At 41.3% G+C, this 22,718-nt stretch overlaps 1 protein-coding gene across 1 annotated transcript in view; it reads right to left on the bottom strand.

Annotated features, from left to right (window-relative positions):
• The window catches only part of GRB2 (growth factor receptor bound protein 2), a 67,987-nt gene that overhangs the window by 43,193 nt on the left and 2,076 nt on the right, over window positions 1–22,718 (bottom strand). Inside the window, exon 2 of the mRNA XM_026484164.4 lies at window positions 16,724–16,938. Within this exon, the coding sequence (XP_026339949.1) occupies window positions 16,724–16,801 (78 nt within the window). The 5' untranslated portion in view covers window positions 16,802–16,938. The remainder of the gene's footprint in view (window positions 1–16,723; window positions 16,939–22,718) is intronic.

Here is a 22,718-nt window from a genome sequence, read left to right as displayed (position 1 = left end):
ACATCTGATAAGAAAAAACTCCTCTTTCCGCAATCCAGTGCTCTGCAAAGCTGTTTGCTGGTACTTTCTCCAAGGTTATGAGTTGTGTAAACTATGTAAATTTGAACAAATCATCAGGATTACTTCAAACTATTTCTTGGAAAATTTTCTTGTTTTTCTTACACACTTAAGAATAAAGAACATGGGCGCCTGGGTGGCTCAGTCGTTAAGCGTCTGCCTTCGGCTCAGGGCGTGATCCCGGCGTTCTGGGATCGAGCCCCACGTCAGGCTCTTCTGCTGGGAGCCTGCTTCTTCCTCTCCCATTCCCCCTGCTTGTGTTCCCTCTCTCGCTGGCTGTCTCTCTGTCAAATAAATAAAATAAATCTTAAAAAAAAAAAAAAGAATAAAGAACAAACTCAGGAGAGCACACCTAAGTGTTCAGAATCTCCTATAGTGATATGTTTTATATACGTATAGACTATCTGCTGGAATAAATGTCCAAAAACAAAAACTGGTGGAAACTGTGGAATGTTTCTTGAACAGTAGCTTAAAAATAAAACTGATTGAGTATTCTTTAGATTACATGCACAAAAGTGTAATTATACTTTACAAAGACTCAATGGGAAAGTAGCTAAGAAACCTAACTAAGATGGTGGCAAAAAATAATAGAAAACACAATAGAAATTCAAGAACTCCTATTTCTGATCTACGTCACCTAAATTAATGCAAAAACAGCTGAGGCAACACAAGAACCAAGCCTGACCTCTGACAGTGCATTGCTGGTAACAAAGACTTGGGCTTGATTTATATCGAGAAGGACAAACTTGGTATGGGTTTCAAAGCTTCCTCCATTCCACCCACTAAACTACCATGTTGCTAGGCACCGTGCAAGACACTGAGACACAGGACCCTACTGAGATATGGGGAAACAGAAACACGCTGTGGCCAGATGTATACAACAGAGCTAAGAAAGAGGCAGTGGAAGGGCACCTAGGGGAGAGAAAAGGCTCAGGAAAGACTTGTGGAGCTTGCGGCTTGCTCTAGGTAATGAGGGAAGAAAGGGAGATGGCCAAGATTACACCAGATAAAAAGAACAACATGACCGAAGACCAGAAGATGTCAAATAGCAAAGTGTTCAGGGAAACTATGCAACTAACTGAAAAGTGACCAAATTTTATTTAAAGATAGCCATGGGAGCGCCTGGGTGGCTCAGTCAGTTAAGCATCTGACACGGACTCAACTCCGGATCTCAGAGTCCTGGGATGAAGCCCTGTATGGAGCCCCGTGCTCAGCTCAGCAGGGACTCTGCTTCTCCCTCTCCCTCTGCCTTTCCCCCTGCTCATGCTCCCTCTCTCTCATATAAATAAAGTTAAAAACAAAACAAAACAGGGGCGCCTGGGTGGCACAGCGGTTAAGCGTCTGCCTTCGGCTCAGGGCGTGATCCCGGCGATCTGGGATCGAGCCCCACATCAGGCTCTTCTGCTATGAGCCTGCTTCTTCCTCTCCCACTCCCCCTGCTTGTGTTCCCTCTCTCGCTGGCTGTCTCTATCTCTGTCGAATAAATAAATAAAATCTTAAAAAAAAAAAAAGACAACACAAAACAAAACAAAGATAGCCACAAAGATTAATTGGCCCATTATTTGACAGTACTGGCAAAAATGTTCATCAACAAAACACTGCAGAGTTTTTCGGGTGAGGATATTAAATTCTGCAAAATTTTAGTGCAAGTTAACACAAAGAATCAAAATCACTCTACAATAAGACTAAGACTTTCTCAAAGATTATTTACGTAAAACAGTTCTGAAAAGAAAACACAGTAATTATGGTTTTGCTGAATTCAAAGAAATGCTGTCTCTGCTCTCTGGATGTGCCTCAGATGCTGCTGTCTGCACATTTAGCTCAAGACCACATTACACATCCAGTGACACAAGGAACCCAAATTAGAAAAGGCACCACTAGACCGGGGAACCTCATAGGTCACACCAGCAAAGCTGGTCTATGAGCACTCTTCTTCTGGTCCTTCAGTTTTTAATGGAAAAGACACAATACCATGTAGGCAACGGGTTCCCAGTATCTGCTTCTGCATAGGCTGGAAGTGGGGAGGGTGCTGCACGTGAAGAAGGGGGGTTTGGGAAATCAAAGGTTCACAAGGAAAGGGAGGAGTACAGGCAGGGAAGAACTCCTGAGAAAGACAAAGACCACCCCAGTTCTACCCCCCAGTCTACAGCAGCACTCTGCCTTCCCTCTCCCATCCCAATTCTGCCCAAGGGCCTTGCTTCTCGCTTCCAAGGAAGAGAGTAACCACAGATGCTTTGCAAGGAGAGGAGAAGACAGGATTCCTGGCATTTCAAGGTGAAACCCAAAATACTTTGAACACTAACAATGTTGTTTGGGTAGTGACAATCTACAGCAGAACTGTCCAAACACACTTTCGGCAACGATGTAAATGTCCTGAATCTGCACCATCCAATACGGTGGCCACTAGCCACATGTAGCTGCTGAGACCTTGAAATATGGCCAATGCAAGTGAAGAACTGAATTTTTTAAAAAAGATCTTATTTATTTGAGAGAGACCGAGAGAGAAAGAGAGAGAGAGAAAGAAAGGGGAGCACGCGAGCACGAGCATGGGGAGGGGCAGAGGGAGAAGCTGACTCCCCTCCTGAGCAGGGAGCCCAATGCAGGGCTCAATCCCAGGACCCTGAGATCATGACCTGAACCAAAATCAAGAGTCGGATGCCCAATTGACTGCACCACCTGACATAGAGTCGTAAGTAGGCTCCATGCTGGGCTTGAACTCATGACCCTGAGATCAAGACCTGAACTGGAGGCAAAAAAAAAAAAAAAAAGAAAGAAAGAAAAAAAGAAAAAAAGACCTGAGCTGAGATCAAGAGTCAGACACTTAGCCGACTGAACCACCCAGGTGCCCCTAATTTAAAAATGTTCTAAAATAGTTACTTTTTGAAAACTGAGGTTAAAAACAAAAACAAAAACAAAAAAAAACTATGTTCAGTAAAGATGCTGTAACACTTTTACTTTCAAAGGAGAGGATCTGGGGCTCCTCAGTGGCTCAGTCAGTCAAGCATCTGCCTTCAGCTCAGGTCATGATTCCAGAGTCCTGGGATAGAGTCCCACATCAGACTCCCTGCTCAGCGGGGAGTCTGTGTCTCTCTCTGCCTCTCCCCCGTCCCTCCCCCTGCTCGTGCTCTTGCTCTCTTTCAAATGAATTAAAAAAAAAAAAAACTTAAATGTACAAAAAAAATAATAATAATAAATACAAAATAAAGGAGAGGATCCTATTGAGGGGATCCTGACTGAGAGCACAAATGGCATGGATTATCTTGGTCTACCTTCCCTGTAAACAGAACACTGAATTTTGGCATTCCCAAACTTATTTTTGATAAACAATATTAATTGGAGGGTGCCTAGCTGACTCAGTTGGTAGAGCATGTGACTCTTGAAGTTGGTGAGTTCAAGCCCCATGTTGGGCATACAGCTTTAAGTTTTTTAAAATTTAAAAAAGAAAAAAAAAATGAGCAGTTTAAAAAAAAAAACAATATTAATTGGGTAAATGTTTTCAGGTCTATGAAGGGGGATCTTGAGGTTCTTTATTTACTTGACCAATTTTCTTTACAAAGGCTTCCCAAAAAGGTTTTCCATTTTCCCCCTGACTACTGACTCTTTAAACTTTAGAAACATGTAGATATCAGGTTTCAGGTATACACCAACTCCGGACTACACACACAGTTGTTAAATATAATTCATATGCTGGTGATGGAGGAAATAAAAGGCTTAATCCTTTCCAATTCTTAAATTACTAAAACACTGGTGTTAAATTCATGCTATTTTCAATACATGGAAAGTTCTAGTTAAAAGTAGTTCCACTTAGGCGCCTGGCTGGCTGAGTCAGTGAAGCATGCAACTCTTGATCTCAGGTTGTGAGTTCAAGCCCCACATTGGGTATAGAGATTACTTAAAAATAAAATCTTAAAAAAATAATCCCATTTAAAAATGTTATTCAATATTTTCTACATACAAACATGTAAGTAGAAATCTGTTTCCATAAACATTTCCCTCAAGGGGGTGGTAGTGTCAGAGACACACAAAAGAAATCTTTAACAAAATGTGAAAGAAGGGTCATAATTACTTTGAAGCTCTTGCATGTGCCATGCTGTTATCAACAAGGCTCTCATGTCTCCTCTTGCAACTGCCAAATACAATGAAAGGCCATTAACCTTCCTAGGTGAAGTGTTCTAGGACAGCTCCAACAACTCTTCAGAACTGACAGTAAGCTTTGCTAATGTTAGAAACAGTCCTCAGTCAGTCAGGCGTATCTGGATGGACAAAGTGGTCCTGAGCGTTTTTAAATTATCTCAAAAAATTTTTTCAATACTCATGTCTTACTAAGTCTGTTTCATTCAAAACATCCAGTGCATACCTCTGGCACAGCTCTTAAAATAACATATTACTAAATATTAGGTATATCCTGAACCCTTTTGCATGAAGCATAGTACCCTAAAATTTACCAAGATACTGGATAAACAATCATAAGAATTCACCAAAATTCTACAACTATCATGACATACTCAAGGGAAAAATAATTAACTAAACCTAAAAGACATGTTTAGTTAGTAAGTAATCTCTATGCCCGACATGGGGCTTGGGGCTTGAACTCGCAACCCTGAGATCCAGAGTCACAATCTGCCAGCCGGGCGCCCCACCTAACAGGCATCTACAGAACTCCACCCAACAACAGCAGAATAAACATTCATCTCAAGTGCACAGTGGAACATTCTTCAGGATCATTTGAGAAGCAACAGAACAAGCACCAATAAACTTAAAAGGACTGAAATAATTCTAAGTATGTTCTGCATGCACAATGAAATTAAAAAAGAATTCAACACCAGAAGAAATTGTGGAAAATTCACAAATATGTGGAAATCAAACAACACTCTTAGATATATCTATCAATAGGTCAAAGAAAAAATAACAAGGAAAGTTAGAGAATACTTTGAGATGAATGAAAACAAAAATAACTGCACACCCAAATTTATGGGATGCAGCTAAAGCAGAATTCAGAGGAAAATTTATAGCTGTAAATATGTACATTAAAAAATGGACTATAGTTCATTCCAAATTGAGGTTGCTACAATTTTTATATAAAACCCAAACCCAAAAGCAGGTAATTTTTCATCAGGTTACTTGAGAATACATAGATGAGAAGCATGCTCTTTTTGCTAGGTCTTTACTACCTATTTGGAAAGGAGGAGAATGAGAGAAAGAACAGGCAGAAATGTCACACTTCAATACACAATACCAACAAACACCTAAATCTGAATATTCTACAGCCTTTAAAGACAGCAACTGTTCAAGCGGGTGTAGTTATATTCAGTGCTCCAAGAAGGCAGATAAAGGGCTTCTGAATACATAGAGTATGACTTTCCAAGTTAATGAAAGCAAAGTATTTGTTCTTTCTACTGCACCAGTAACCTAAATTTGGAAGGCCAATAATGTAATCAATCTCAAGAAAAGACCTGTAGGGCTACTAGTTTCCACTTCTAGCACTAGATGGCCATTAGTTACAAATTCACCTGGATATCTCACACGGACAATATTAGCACAGTTTTAGAAAACTGACACCAATTTCAGGTTCAAGATCTACTGACTCAGCTCTGACATGTGACTTTGAGAAAGTCTTAATCATTGTGATCTTTGCTAATAGCTGGCACAGAAATCCTGCGAGCTACTGCTGTTTTTTAAAGAGGTACAGTACACTTAAACAGAAACCGCATCCTCCCTTCAGTAAGCCGAAGTATCTGCTTACTTTCATTATTAAAATTTTGAATACGGTTTCACGGTGTTTCTCACTATATCTGGAAAGCATTAGAAACGTAACTGTGGCTATATTTATTAATTTTTTTTCCTGAAAGGTTACAGAAATACTGAACAATGATTTTCTCTGAGAAGAGTTCCTTTTTTACATTTTCTAACAATAAATGCAGCATTTAATTTCAAAAAAGGTATCTGGGTGACAGGAGGGAGTATGGCCTTTTACACTTTTTTTTAACAATTTCATTTATTTATGAGAGAGAGAGAGGGACAGTAAGCACGGGGGGGGGGCGCGGGGGGGGGGAGAAAGAGAGAAAACCAGCAGGAGGAGAGGCAGAGGGAGCAGGAGAAGCAGACTCCCTGCTGAGCAGGGAGCCAGATGTGGGACTCAATCCCAGGACCCTGGGATCATGACTTGAGCTGAAGGCAGATGCTTGACTGACAGAGTCACTCAGGCACCCTTACACTTTTCTATTAAATAATTCTAACACGTTTTAAAGGAATAAAATGAAGACACCTGATACTTTCAGTGCACAGTAGATAACTAGAAACCACTGATAACTTCAAATCTTTTTGTCTCTTAATTTTATTTTTCTAAGTTAAACATTTTAGTGAAGTTGATAAATAATATCATCTTAACCACAGCTAAATATGCACAAAATGAAGGAGAAATGAATAATTAAACCTCTGAAAAACTGGCATTTGGCATTAGTAACTTTAATCCAGTTGGAAGAATGACCTAAGTCAACATTAAATATATAAGAAAGCACATAATATTACTTTCGTATCAGGTGTAGGGAAAAGATAAGCGAGAAATAACTAGATCTGGGCAGCAAGACAATTTTTCGGGCCAATCTGTTCATAAGGAAGAGGGCTGAGCATGCTTCCAGTTTCCCGTCATGCATTCTACACAAAGTCTGTGTGGTAGCCCTAAATGATGTGGAGGACTTGCGCTTCCTGAACCAAGAAGAGTCTTAATATCCAACAATCTGCTCCATGAGGGTGTACCCAGTGATTTGTTTTCCCTTGTACAAAAGCAAGACAGGTCTTAAAATGTTCGTTGATTTGTAAACTGACATCTGGAAAAAAATTTAAGATTTTATTTATTTATTTGGGAGAGCGAGAGAGAGCGAGATTAAGAGAACGAGCCAGGGAGGGTCAGGGAGAGAAGCAGACTCCCTGCAGAGCAAGGAGCCTGATGTGGGACTGAATTCCAGGACACCGGGATCACGACCAGAGCCAAAGGCAGACCCTTAACCAACTGAGCCACCCAGGTGTCCAATCGAGAAAATTATTGTAGTGTTTTTGTTTTTTACTGCTTTTCTGATTATGAAACGAATATGCTTATAAAAACATCCCTGATAGAAATGCATGCTCAGAGAGTGAAAATTCACCAGAATCTCAACATCCAGAGAAGACCGACCGCTACCAACAGAATGGTTCTTTCTCTTTATATTGTAGTGCATGTGAGGATGCCTCAGCAAGCCACTCTACCTTGCTGTCAAAGCTCTCAGCAGAGGGTCTTGGCTCCAAAGCTCAACATTTGCAGCATCAACTAACAAAACCTGGTTTGTTTTTCCAAACGTAAGTTAGCATGGATGATTTCCCTCTAGAAGGATTTCAGTTAGCCAAAGAAAGTAAAATGGAATTAAAACTACACCTCTGAGACGAAGAGCATGTGACTCTTCATCTCAGGGCCTTGAGTTCAAGTCCCACATTGGGTGTAGAGATGACTTAAACAACAAAACAAAATCCACACCTATGAATACACATCAAATTTCTCAGCTATCAAAATGACTTATTAACCTGACACAGCTTTAAAAGCAAATTAATCAGCGGAAGGACTAGCAAAAAATAAAATGTGCCTCAGAAAAACTATGTGCTGTTGTCAAATCAAGCATCTTAGATGCTGAGTAGACATTTCCTCATTTCACACATCTGGTTCCACAGTCCTATAAAACACTTGTCAAACTGTGAAATAATGTTCTGTGTTAAAGGAGATTGGTGCATGAAGCCGACATTTGCTGTGCTATTATTATATATTCTGGCTATGGATTACGGGCCATTCTCATTTAACCTGATCTCAAGCAGGTGATCTGTTTAGCCCTTTCGGACAGTAGAGGAACATATACACCAAGAGCATCCTTTGAGATTATGAATTATTATTAGAAACAAGTGAAACATCCAGCAACAGGGAAACAGTTAAGTCTATTATAGATTAACTTTATTTTATTATTTTTTATTATGTTTATTATTTTTTTTTTAAGATTTTTATTTGACAGGGAGAGAAGGTGCGCACAAATAGAGGGAGCAGCAGAGGAAGGGGAGAAGTAGGCTTCCTGACAAGCAGGGGCCTGACAAGGGGCTTGATCCCAGGACCCTGGGATCACGACCTGAGCTGAAGGCAGACACCCAACCAACTGAGCCACCCAGGCGCCTGAACTTTATTTTTTTTTAAAAGATTTATTTATTTTGAGGGACACCTGGGTGGCTCAGTTGGTTAAGTGTCTGCCTTCGGCTCAAGCTGTGATCCCGAGGTCCTGGGACTGAGTCCTGCGTCAGGCCAAAACAGGCAGAATGTTTCTCCCTCTGCCTCTGCCCCTTTCTCTGTCTCTCAAGAATGAATAAATATTAAAAAAAAAAAAAAAAAATCTACAGAGGGCTTCTGCCATTTTGCCAAACTTAGATTTTAAAAGTCCACTATTAAACTAAAGAATAGTTAAAATTAACATAAAAAACAATGGACATTAAAGAAGTATTAAAACTAAAAAAAAAAGCCATTTGTTCGAGTGAGGAACTACTTCCAATATTTTACTGCAAAACATTAGCACCTGTTTGGGTAAAAATATGACAAAAAAACGTAAGAACTACTGCTAGAAATGGGACACCCAAGTAGGCTCTAAGCTTTCCTACAAGGTAAAGAAAGAAACATACTAAAGCGGTATGTAAGCTTCCTTAAGATTTTAGACAGTTGTTTGGGGGAAAATCTGCCTATTCTTGGCATTTAGACCAGAGAGAATATTCTCTCACTCAGGACACTTAGAGACTGTGAAAGACTCCTTAATACCCCTACAGTAAATAAAATAATGAGCTTTCCCAAGGCTGCTGCTACTAACATGTCTCAATGTTAGCCAACAGCACAACCCCAAAGCTTCAGCCGCCAAAGAAGTCTACAGAAGAAAAGCCGCCAGCAGGATCCTGTGCAGGTGCCCATCTCCCTGCTTTTGGGTTTAATCCTGACAGAAACCAAAGACTCTAAGAATGGAGAAACAACCTGTCTTCCACGCAACCCTCCAACAATGCCGTGCTGAGCTCTGGGACAAGGTTTCAACAATTTTGAGTTTGAGGTAGTATCAGACAAGCACCTGGCTGGTTTTACGGGTAGAGTCATGTGACTTAACAGTTACCTGAGCCAGGGTTCGCGCTGACATCTTCTTATCAAAGCTGAGCACCTAAATAACATTAATAAAACTAATGGCAGGGGCGCCTGGCTGGCTCAGTCAGTGAAGCGTGCGACTCTTGATCTTGGGGTCATTGAGTTAAAGCTCCACGTTGGGTGTAGAGATTACTTAAATCAATAAATCTTTAAAAGAAATTAAAAAAAAAAAACCCTAATGGCAGCTAGCATTGTCTACTTTAGGCCAGTCACTGCTTTAAGCACATGAATATATTAGGCTTTTTCTTTCTTTCTTTTTTTTTTTTTTTTAAAGATTTTATTTGAGACAGAGAGTGAGTGAGTGTGGGAGATACGGGGGCGGGGCAGAGGAAGAAGCAGACTCCCCACTGAGCAGGGAGTCTGATGATGACGCAGGGCTCCCAGGACCCAGGGATGGTGACCTGAGGTGAAAGCAGACACTTAACTGACTGAGCCACCCAGGCGCCCGCCCCTATATTAGGCTTTTCTAATCTGCATTGTGACTCCAGGAAGATAGGCGCTCTTGGTCCCATTTCACACATGGGAGAACCAAAGCACCAAGTAAATCACACAAAACCACAATGTCAGATCTGCCACTGGCGGAGCTGGGATTCAAAGTAGGTGGGTCTAGCCTGGAGTGCTGGAGCACCTGTTCGTTACTGCAATACTACAGATGTCTCTCATTCCACATCCATGAGGTGCAACTGAGGGAGTATCTGCCAAAAGGACCATGATTTTCCTTGAAGTCATTCTGAATCGCTTTTTAAAGGATCTCTAAGTTTTAGGACACTGAGTCACAGTGAATTTCAGCCTAGAGATGTAAAAGCAGGTTAAACCTCAGCCATTAGAAAACAAACCAGCCAACCCTGACCAGAGCCCTTCAACTTCTTGGAATATCCGGTCAGGTAAAATAGATGCAAAATGTCAACTACTATTTGACTATAACTTTATTGTTTTAGTAAGACTATAAATTGATTAAAGAGAAATGAGGACAAAAAAGGAGTAAAAATCACCTGGAATCAAGCTTCTTGGAGGCATCTGTTAATTTTTAGAGGACCATTCAGAAAGAAGTCCATGTATTTAATAAGCAAACAGAAATAGCCCTAAATGGGAGCTCCCTCTCTATTGACCTCATTTGGGTACAAAAAGGCCCTGTAGGGTAGTGATTAAGAACACAGACTGTGGACTCAAACCCACCTGGATTCCAATGCTAACTTGTAAACTTGGGCCAGTTACTTAACCTAAGCCTCACATTCCTGATCAGTAAAATGGGGATAACAGCATCTTTGTTAGGATTCTTGCGGAGATTAAAAGGGAATGGAAGTAAAATATTTAGCTTAGTGCAAAGGACATCCTGAACATTCAATGCGTTCCGTTATTACTTTTTAAAAGAGGTTTCATTTAAACACTTCTCTGTGCCAAGGGTAGACATTATTCTGTATTGACATAGATTTACACCAACATTAACACCTTCACAGCATTCCAGTTTACAAGCACCATAACCTGCTTATGTAGCTCCCTACTTATGGGCTACTTAGGTTTTTGGTGGGGTTTTGGTAATACAGTAATTCCATCAATTCAAAGATGCCTCTTTTTACACATTTTAACATCTCTGAAATGCATCTTACAAATGATATTTCAGAGTTTAACGGCAGGAATTTCTAGGTGGTACATATATTAATGGAAGTACATATCTTATGCCTACATTTTTAAAAACTTGTTCGAGAATTTTCTTAGAATAAATTTTTAGGGGCGCCTGGGTGGCTCAATTGTTAAATGGCTGCCTTCAGCTCGGGTCATGATCCTGGGGTGCTGGGATAGAACCCTGCGTCGGGCTCCCTGCTCAGAGGGGAGCCTGCTTCTCCTTCTCCCCAACTTGTGCTCTCTAGCTCTGTCTCTCAAATAAATAACTAAAATCTTCAAAAAAAAAAAAAAAGGAATAAATTTTAAAAAGTAGAATTGCTGGGCCGTTTTATGTTCTGTTACATGTCACCAAGCCACCAAGTGGAAAGACCGTGTTATTGGTACAACCCCCACTGGCAGAAAGTTGACAAGAATCCATTTCTCCACATCCTGGCCAACACAGGGTGGGGTCAATCTTTATCATTCTTGCTAACCTGACAGGCAAAATGATCGCATTTTACCCATTTCTTTCACTGTTGAACTCAATTTGCTTCTGATACGATGTCCAGTAAGTCACTAAGGAGATGGAATACCACAAACTGGCTGCCCATGCCTGGCAGGTGAGCAAAGCAGGATCGCTGATACCTCACATTTCTGGTTTCCTCACACCTGACAGTCAAGAGGAGCAGTAAAGTACTGCAGAGGGAGCATCGTAGCCAGACCTAAGATCAAGCCCCAGCTTTGCCGCTAACTGCATGTGTCAACCTGAGCAAACTTCTTAATTTGTGTCTGTTTCTGCAGCCATAGGATGAGGCTAAGGAAGGCCAACCTTTCACGAAGCAAATCAGAAATAATGCAGAAATTTGTGGCATAATAAACGTTCCATAAATGGTAGCTACTCAAGGATGACTTCAACCATAATGGCTTACAGAGGTGAAAATTGAAAGCTCCCCAAAGGAACACTGCATTTCCTTACTAGCTTCTTTCCCCAACAGGGATGACTGGTCTTTAGCCAGGCCCCCAAAAGGAGTCTTGTATAGGAAATAAAAGCTCATTCTTAGCACCTATTTGGAAACAGTCCATTCAGATGATGGGGGGGAAATGAATACACTGAAAGGCAAACAAATTATTTGTTCTAAGAGAACTCAAACCACCCTCATTCATAAAGATTAAATGCAAAATTCTGGGTTTAGTCAAGATCAGTAAGAATTTTTTTTTTTAAAGATTTTCTTTATTTATTTGAGAGAGAGATGGCGAGAGAGGGCACAAGTTGGCAGGAGGGGGCGTGGAGGGAGAAGCAGGCTCCCCACTTAGCAAGGAGCCCCATGTGGGGCTTGATCCCAGGACCCCGGGATCACAACCTGAGCCGAAGGTGATGCTTAACGACTAAGCCACCCAGGTGCTCCAAGAATTCTTATCGATAAGCAGAGAAATGCTCCTAACGAAGTACACTGAATTTGAAATCATGAAAAAAACCAGCAGCAACAAAGACAACCCAATCCCATTTTTAGATTTAATCATCCAAACACCTGAAAGGAGACTCCTGTACCCAAATTCAGGACTTCTGGCTGCTATGGAAACTATTACCAATCAAACCCAGTTCCTACTCCTGGCTCTCGGGAAAATACTCAGTGGGCATTCGTTTCTCAGTTACACAGATTTATTACAATGTCCCAGCTGCAGAAATCCCCTTATTTTTCCACTTAGCATCTCTCAACACCTTCCACCCCCATCCTTCATTCCTAGTCTCCAGCACCTATGCAGGCACTAGTCTGTGACCTCCCAGGCTTCCCTCCAGGCTTCCCTCCTATCCCAGAACACTTCCATCATCAGCTAAAAGCCTGCAAAGGCTTCTTAAGGACAAGATTGCATTTTTACTGGTTTTTCTCATCTCACTCGAATTCTACCTTCTTTTCACAGTCTACTACCCCATTCTAGCATTCCTATCTCAAACACAAGCATCCCACCCCTCTGGCGAGGTCCAGTTCAAGTCGCAAGCACTCCCTCTGCACAGCACTCTCGGACGTCAGCTCTTACCAGTCGCTGCCCTTCCTATGTTACTCTGGCAGTTACAGTGTGTGACACAACTCAGCATCCAGTGAAATACCAGTTCCTTACTAAGTACTAATAGTCGTGATCTTGGATGGATCATTTAACCTCTACGGGCCATTTCCTCATCTAAAAAAATAATAAAAATGGAAAATTTAAAAGGTCTTCTCCTGTTCTAAAAATCCTCTAATTTTGTATACTGCCATATCCTGTTTCACATATTAATTTCACTTCTCTTATTTGATTTTAGAGTTCCTCAAGGGAGAAAGTATTTCTTCCCCAACTCTCAAAGCGACTTATCCCAGGACGTGGCTCAAGGAGACGCTCAGTAAATGTGACATTAAAACAGGTCATCGGCACCAAGACAGAAAGCTTCAAAGAGCCGAGTGTGGACCCAAGACCTCTTTCTTTCTTTCTTTCTTTCTTTCTTTCTTTCTTTCTTTCTTTCTTTCTTTTCTTTCTTCCTTCCTTCCTTCCTTCTTTCTTTCTTTCCTTCCTTCCTTCCTTCCTCTCTCTCTTTCTTTTTTTTTAAGATTTTTAAGTAATCTCTACACCAAACATGGGCCCGAACTCACAACCCCGAGATCAAGAGTTGCATGCTCCACTGAATAAGCCAGCCAGGCATCCCTCAAGACCTATTTCTAAAGCAGTATTGAAAACTGATAAAGGTAGTTGGTGCCAGACAAGGAGAAGGCACCGAGATGATCCCAGTTGGTTCTTTTCTAGAATTAAAGGTCTGCCTTGATAGAAAACGGGTTGTCGGCTCCTGAATGCAACGAACACAGGTTTGAGAGCTCAAAATGGTCTCTTAATTTATACACAGCACTGTCTGAAATATGGGTTCATAAGCCCCTAACCAACAGATGCGACTTTTAGGTAAGCTGAGCTGTATTCTGTGCTCTAAGGTACAGAATTCAGAGGCCGTGTTTCGTGGAGAAACCCTGGGACTATGTGAAGCCTATGATACAATGGCAGGGAAATTTAGGTTCATTTTGGCCATACAAAGCTGAAACCTCCAAGAGAAGAGCAATTTCTTCCATTTCTCTGCCCAATGCCCTTCTCCTCCTCCCCTCCAAAAAAAGCACACTTTTGTAAGAGGAACAGTAACAAAGGCAGATATATTAAAGCATTCGGTTCTATTTTAGGCTTCCAGGAAAATGTTTTTATTTTTTTCTCTTTTCTCAGGGCAGCACAAGTCAATGTGTAGATGGAAAGTAAGCAAGTGGTCTGCTGGAGGATGGGGCCCCATTAACCAAATTTAACCAGAAGCTCCAAGACAGTGAGAGGAGTGAATCCCTCTGAACTCTAGTCAGAGGTAGAGGACTAAGCCCCTTGCTACTGCATTATCTTCAAATAAAATGTATTCAGTACCCATGTGTACATGCCCCCCTCATGGAGAGAGAGCAAATATAGCCCTATTTCAATCAAGCCGAACTGGTCAATGCTATTCCAGCCACTTCTAAACATCTTTTGGCTCACAGCTAACATCCTGAAAAGCTATCAAATCAAATCAAAGCCACTCAAATGAAACCAGTTACTCCTTGAATAATCAAATGAAGGAAACACGCTTTTTAAAATAACAGCTCTTAAGACAAAGCAATGTCCCTCCTTTTCACTCAGCTGTTTCACAGAATTTCGAGACAAAGGGTAACTACTGTATCGTCACTTTTTTTTTTTTTTTTTTGGAGTAAAGCCACAAGATTACTAATAAACAGCTAACGGTCACCATTCAAAAGTAATAATGACATTATGACTTCATATGCCAGTTATCTACCAAATTGGAAAGAACCAAATATATGCATTTTTCTCTCCCCAAAGCAAATCTGGAAGTAAATGTGAGCACTCTGACTCACTTTCTCTCCCATCATAACAATTTCTGGGGGAATGTTAAACAGTATCATCTTCTCTAATTATAGGATGGGAGAGAAGGGTTTCACACCTATTCACGAGTTTACTAATTTAAGTTGGAGAACGTATGAAATGCTTATGGTCTAGGTCTAGGATAAACTTCCGTGGTTAACAGGAAAGGTTCTTGCCTAAAAATTATTAAAAATAGACCTCAAATTTCTAGTTTCATTTTGTTGCTTTAGTGCTAAATACATAATGGGATAAACTTAGAGAAAAATATGAACTACCAGGCTTCCAGGTTCAAGCTTCTTGGGTAAGCTTAATGGAGAAACCTAAGTTTGCACTGGGGGGAAAAATGTTCCCACAGGGTTTCTGTATAGGGTACAGATGTGAGTACCTGAGCAGCCAATCTTTTTTAAAATTTCATTACAGTTAACATACAGTGTTGTATTAGTTTCAGGTGTATAATATTTGAGTAGCCAATCTTACACCATGACTGGTTATCTGCTGAAAACAGTAATCACCTATGGAAACATCAAATTACTCCCCTGTACACCAATGACACAGAGTAATTTAACAGTCTAAGTTTGCTCCTTTGCTCTGACTTCTAGCTAAGAAAATAGAAACAGAAAACGTATGTTATTCTAAAACCTACAGCTGGTTCTGTCTGCTTTCTGACACTTCAGTGCTGACTTTGAGAATATCCTCGGGAAGCTTGGCTTCACAAAAACAGCTCTGAAAAAAACACTTCCCTTCTCCTTAAAGGGCTCTTCAATACTGCCTTCTATGAAGCACAACCTACATTTCTAACATCAAGACACTTCAGAGTGGAACTCTACGCCTCAAGCAAGGAGAGCAAAATAGTAACTACCCACAGGTCGGCAGGACTCAAAAAGGAAAAAAAAAATCAGCAGTCTTTTTATAGGGGACCACACTTGTACATTTCCACTTTCTTCCTCTTTGTAAAATTTCAATAATTTCACTCAGGGGTAGTAAACAAATGGGTGGCAAACTCCCAACCACCAGACTATGGCTCTGGGGAAAAAATGTCAGAACCTGAGAGGCAGTGAACATGGAATATGCGAACGCTAAACTTCAGGTTCTCCTCCTGTAGAGCTGACACATTATTCGATAACACCCACCCCTGTAAAAATAAATTACATATCCAAAAGGGCAAGCTGTTGCCATCAATTGGGTAAACAACATAATTACCATGTGCCAGGTGGAAAGCGAATCCTCATGTAAATAGTTTGGGCTCAGAATGAGCTGCAAACTGGAAAGCAGCTTATTTTTAAACTGTCAGCAGGTTTCTTTTGTGCAATTAGAGTGTAATACGGGGTAATTGCTCAAGTTTCTTTTAAGAAAATCGCCATCTGACTCGTACAACAGCAAGATGAACCTTCAGATTTAGAACTCCACTAGTTTTTTCTCGAAGTATTAAAAGACACTGAGGTTCTTTAATGAATTTTGGCATGTCCTTCTAACCACCACCTCTCTAAACTAGAGGAAATTCATTTTTAACCAACTTGCATCAGGTTCTGGATTGCAAATATCGTTTGAGTTGGTAAAATAAAACTAATTCAGTGCTTTTACATAAATAATTCAAGTTTAAGTCTTTAAAAAAAAAATCCCCCAAAGCTTAATAAGACCCTACGAGATTAATCAGTCTACTCATACATACACTTCTCCTAGTTACAATCATGCTGCTTTGACTTTCCTTGAATTTCCAACCAACAAGCAAATAGAAATACTCGAGGCAGTCACACAAAGGCAGTTAAAGACCATACATCACACTAACCCTCTTAAGTCACATTTAATATTCCACTCGGCATCTATGTCAGCTACCCAGAGCCCGCCCCACAGTAAATGGGAAAAGTGGGCAATGAGAAAGGACGAGCTCGGCTTCTTTGTGTTATCAGGGCAAACGAAGGTAGGTGAGTACAAGAGGAGGCCATCTCAGCATTTGCGTGGCACCACACTTACCTTGAGGATGTCCCCCCTTTTGAAGCTCAGCTCGTCGTCAGCAGTAGCTTTGAAGTCATATTTGGCGATGGCTTCCATCCTGAGCGCTGCTCAGGGCTCAGCAGCCTGAAGCCGGGGGAAGGGAGTCTTCCCTGCCGAAGCCACCCAGCGCTCTGGGCTCGGCCTCGCCGCTCTCCCGGGACTCGCTCGTGCACTCCGGGACACACAATGCCACCCTGAATCACAAGAGGGATGGGTGAGAGAAGTGGCCAGCACCGAAGGCAGCCCCGCCCTGCCGATCGGCCTGCCGCCCCAGCCCCCACGCCCCCTGGCTCGGCCTGGCTCGGCCCGCCTCCCTGGCTCGCAGGCAGGAGCCCGGATCGCCTCCTTCCTCCTCGCAGCCTCAGCCCCCAGGCGACTGACAGGCCCGCCGGCCAATGGCAGCCGCCGTTCAAGCTAGTCCAGAACACACTTCCTCTTCCTTCCCGCTGGGTGTGCGCGGTGTGCAGGAACCGGCTGGAGACCCGCTCAGTCTCCGCCTTTCCTCCCTCGTCCCTTACGCTCGCTCCTCCGGCCCGAAATGCAGTCCACTAAAAGAACGGCCTCGCCCTGGGGATGGCACCCCGCTTTTCTCAGTGCCACGGGCCCAACTCCTTCCTTTCTCCCTGCCAAGCTTTCTAGTCTTTTGAAAACGCTGGGTCTCCTCTCCAGTCAAAAGCAAGCAATTCCGGCTTTGGTCCTGAGCTGCTTGAACTGTTCTCAGCCACCAACCCTTGGTCTGCTCCTAGGAAACCAGGAGAAAGTGAACCCCGGAACTCCTTTTTAAATTTCAATTTGCTATTCTGAGCAAGGCAGCTCTCCCTCTATCACTTCCAAACTGTGACCCGCAAGCTCAGGTAACCAGAAAAAGGAGATCCAGTGTCAGAGCCTTTTGTTGGTGAAGACCTGCTCTTGCCTACGGCACCCTCTTCCCTGAAGACACCCAAGGCTCTGGAGTCCCAAAAGCCCTTGAAATAGATGTCCAAGGTTCAGCATTATCAGAAGTAGCCTCTACATTATTTCCAGCTACCCTAGGGAGCAAAGCTGAAGTCCTCACTACACTTGAAAGGAATCCCTTTTTCAGAATCTGAGCTGCCAGATGCCTTATCTGGGGAAAGAAAGTGCAGGGAGATGGTGCCAGTGAATCAAACAGAAGCCTCTCACAGTTACCCTGACAACAGCTGCCTTTCTCAGAGCCAAAGGGGTTCTAAAATGAACCAAACTGCATTTTGCAGGTAAAAACTGTAATAACCCTTAGGCAGTGTACTAGGTGAACTGTGGGCATATAGTCTCCAGCCATGGACATAATCTAGACCTTTGCCTGCCGAAAGGAAAATAAAGCCCCATTCTTGTTTTCAGTTAGTGTTTTTCATACAGGCTAAATAAAAGCAGAAAACAAGACTGACAGTGGCAGAATGGGGACAGATTTTTATAGTGACACCCTTCTTGGATAATTACCACCTAGCAGAAAGCTCATCTGAGGGGCACGGTGATTATTACTCTTTTGTTCTAAAGTTAACAATTGGGGCATTAATCAAGCATAGCTGCAAATGGACTAAGCAGTAAACCAGCTGGGAATATTAAGATTAGAAGGAAATGAGTGTTACCAAGGAGGGAAGAAATAACCTGGTAATAAAAAGTCCTTCAGTCAAATTCTGAAAGCCAAACATTCTACTGCAGGTAAACTAATCAACCAAACCAATGTTTATTCTATCAGGTCATACCTATGATATCCCATGTGCGGCTGGCTCTAAAGAGGGAAGACAGAGCTCTAGCAAATATTTAAAAATACATATGAAGATTAGTCTCAGAGTATTCATTTAAAATTTTAAGTGATCTCTACACCCAATATGGGGCTCAAACTCACAACCCCAAGATCAAGTCGCATGCTCTACCAACTGAGCCAGCCAGGCAGCCTTCAGAGTACTTATTGTTGTGTGTCCTTAAACACCCTTTACTTATTCTCTCTGTAGTTTTTTTTTTTTAATCAAACTAATCCAAGTATATAATTTTGAATGTCACCGCTTTTAAAAGGCTTATAAAAAAGGGCAGTTCCCCACCCCAACACCTACCAGCAATCACCATCAATTTTGTTTCTAACTCTCTCTTTGTATTTACTTACAGTATTTCTAAATAATATACTTTTACTGCTGTTTCTTAGTTTATTCCAGCCATGACCTATCACTTGGAAGACGTTTACCCTGACAGCTTCCCCTTGCCCCCATCCAGTAAAACCATGTATTCCGGTTTAAGCAGTTTCACATTACAACATATTCTTCACCGCTGATTTAAATATATTACAAGCAACCTTCCTTTCTAGTACAATCCTTTACTTTTTCCTGGCATTAATAACTCCCTTTCCTTTTTTGCCTATTTTCCAATGTGCGTACCTATTTTTATTTTGTTATAAATGCTCCAAGATCTCTGCTACATGCCTGTCAATACTTTCAATATTTCCTACCTGACCAGGTCATTCATTTTAATTGGTCTCCAGGGCTGACGGTTGGGACTATGTATCAATGATGGGAAGCCGAAGAATTGAGCAGATCTAACAAAGATACGGAGTTTCATTTTTGAAAAACAGAAATCAGAAAATCAGAAACTCAGAGCATGGTCACCGTCAAGGTAGTATGTTGTAACAGGGCATAAACATCTATGTCATTCGGGATTTCAGACAACTGCAGTGTAACTGAACGGCCACAGCATAAAAACCAAGACAGTTTTCAACACTGGGTTTTCCTGTGACCCAACTCATCTACCACAGGATTCCTAGAGAAAGCATAAGACTCACACTCTTGAAAATCATGTTTCAAGTAACTACTGCTTTGTGAGATACACGAGAGAAATGAAAACCAGGCACAATCAATACTTCCGTGGCTGTGCCAAATAAAAACGAGCAGCTCATGGAGAAAACCTGAAGGGCTCAGCTTATCAGGCTAGCCACAGAAAAGAGCACACAGGCTAAAGGAATTCAAAAGGGTATGTTTCATTAAAGGCAAAAAACCCAAAAACAAAAACAAAAACAATCAACAACAAACCTACAAAAAAAACCTACCTTATACACAACACTAATTACTAAAAGAAGAAAACTGAAACTGGACGTAATGTATAATGATTTTAACAGAGAAAATGGAATGAGAGTACGTTTAACACTGAACTCTAATGAGAACGGTTAAGCTGTTCCAGCGTACACCCTGCAGTCTATCACAAGTAGCAAATTTTAAGAACACAAGTGCAGGGGCACCTGGGTGGCTCAGTGGGTTGAGCATCTGCCTTCGGCTCAGGTCCTGATCTCCAGGTCCTGGGATCAAGCCCCACATCAGGCTCCCTGCTCCTCAGGGGGCCTGCTTCTCCCTCTCCCTGCTGCTCCCCCTGCTTGTGCTCTCTCTGTCCAAGTGAATAAATAAAATCTTAAAACACACACACACACACACACAAAACGAACACAAGCGCAGCCTGAATTGTTCATTTCAAGCAATGTGCGCTGAATCCTAAAATGCAGTCCCCTAAAGGTATTTGTAGGACTTCATTTTCTTTCTTCCATTTAACTCTTTTCTTCCCAAAATTCACAGAAAATAAAATACACAACACTCACTGGGCAATATAGCTTAGTGTCTGCATGGTCTCTAAAAGCAGGCTGACCAGGGTTCAAGTATTGACCTGGATGCTTACCAGCTATAATTTCAGGCAAGACTTTTTTTTTTTTTTTTTTTAACATTTTATTTCTTTATTGTCAGAGAAAGGGGGGAGAGAGAGAGAGAGCACAGGCAGAGGGAGAAGCAAACTCCCCGCTGAGCAAGGAGCCTTGATGTGGGACTGATCCCAGGCCCCTGGGATCATGACCTGAGCTGAAGGCAGATGCTTAACCAACTGAGCCACCCTTTTTGTCCCTTGGGCAAGCCTTTTAAACAAGCCCCATTTCTCATCTGTAAAATGGGGATAGTATCACCTACTTTATAATATTCACTCATTACTAGGTAATACAGATAATATACGTGAAGTGCTTTGAACAGGGCCCGACATTAAGTTACTCAAAATAAGTTAAAATGTGATTCTACTTAAAACATAGGATGTTCAATTTCACTGTTAAAAACTGCAAATTAAAGCAATGAGATTTCCTTCACCTACTAATTGGCAAAATTTTTAAAGGTTTATAATACTTAGTCTCTGCAAGACTCTGGGTGAACACACTGATTCTTTAGCCAATGTTCGTCCATTTAACATTTTGAGCAGCTACTATATGCCTGACAATGTGCTTGGTACTGTATTATAATAATAAAACCATCACAGAGCCCACACTGAAGCAGGGAATTAATCAGTTCAATTTTTCTGGAAAGTAGTTTTACAGTAGTATACTATAATACAGTAATTTTATGTTGACAATTTTAAAATACATATCCTTGAACAAGCAATCCCAATTCCTAGCTTTATCTCACTGAAATAATGACAAATACCATGTGCCAAATATATATATATCTGGTCAATAACCATGAGAATATCTATGAAATATCTTTCTATGTAAATACCAAGAGATACTATCAAGTTAAAAACAAAAATACAGAAAAATTAGTTTATCCCTTTTCCATAAAGCAAAATAGTTATTTATTAGTGTGGGCTAAAGAAAAAAAAAAAAAAACAACAACAATCAAAAGGTTAGCAATGGTTATCTCCGGGAGCAAGATCACAAAATATTTTTACTTTTTTTTTACGATTTAATTTATCTGAGAGAGAGAGCGCGCGCATGCGCGCTCTCACACAAGCCGGCTGGGGGGGGGGGGCGGGGGGGGGGGGAGAAGCAGACGCCCCACTGAGCAGGGAGCCCAATGCCAGGACCTGGTCCCAGCACCCTGGGATCATGACCTGAGCCAAAGGCAGATGCTTAACCGACCGAGCCACCCAGGCACCCCAATATCTTTACTTTCTGCACTACACACCTCAATTGTATTTTCATTACTACTTCTGTAGTTAGAAAAAACAAACACTAAAAAATCTTACTGGAGCTCTGGAGTTAGACCTGAATTCAATTGTCCCATTACCACTAGATGGGTGACACTGGAGAAATAACCTGTATTCCCTAAATCCTAGTTTCCTTCAGCTGGAAAATGGGGATAATAACGCATCTACCTGATAGGACATTTTGATGATTAAAAGAGATAGCACATGTAAAGGCCTTCGTGGAGTCTCTGGCACAAAGTGCTAAGACGTGTTAACTGGCCGGCATCACCAGTACCTTTTCAAGTACCAGTCCATACATTCCTACATCGTCCATCTTCTTCCATCTACATACAAACTCAGAAGAACTTTCTGGTAGGCAAATTAACAGCCCTATTAAATACAAACTTTAAAATTAAATTGCTCCACATCAGAGTCCTAACAATACTCAAATATTTACACATATAAAGACTAATCACATCTATCGTCACTTATTCTATTAGGCTTTTAAATATTTACTCTGTACATACAGAAAGTGTAACTTAGGTTGACTAATTAAAAGCCACATTCCAGCCTCATTATTTTACAGCTGCATTCTGTAACAACAGTTTTGGTACTTGGACCAGCTGCATCAAAATCGTCCCATTCAGACTGATTCACTGTGGGGTGCCTTCTGGAGTTCTGCAATGTAGTGGCCTTAGGCCCAGAGCCTAATTTAAAATAAGAATCACAGGTAATTCTTATGCATGCTGAACTTTTAAGAATCACTGCTGTACTAGAAGGATGCCTTAACCAGGTTTTAAATTTTGCATTCCAGATAATGCACGGCTTTGCATAAAATGAAAATAATGCATATTCACATGGCTCAACTAGGAAAAAGCCAACTTTGACAAAACCAAAGGCTCTCATTAGTCTTTCAGTAGTGCCAGAAAGTTCTTTTGAATTAAGCAAGTAACTATTAATTTCTCTCAGGAGAGCATGCTGGGTCTCTATTCTGTATTACTTAGTTTCTCCAAACTCTATTACTCTTCTGTTCTAGGTAACA

Source organism: Ursus arctos, unplaced genomic scaffold (genome assembly GCF_023065955.2).
Source record: "Ursus arctos isolate Adak ecotype North America unplaced genomic scaffold, UrsArc2.0 scaffold_24, whole genome shotgun sequence".
NCBI lineage: Eukaryota > Metazoa > Chordata > Mammalia > Carnivora > Ursidae > Ursus > Ursus arctos.
Note: the sequence above shows the minus strand (reverse complement) of the source record. Positions and strands in the feature narration are given on the sequence as shown.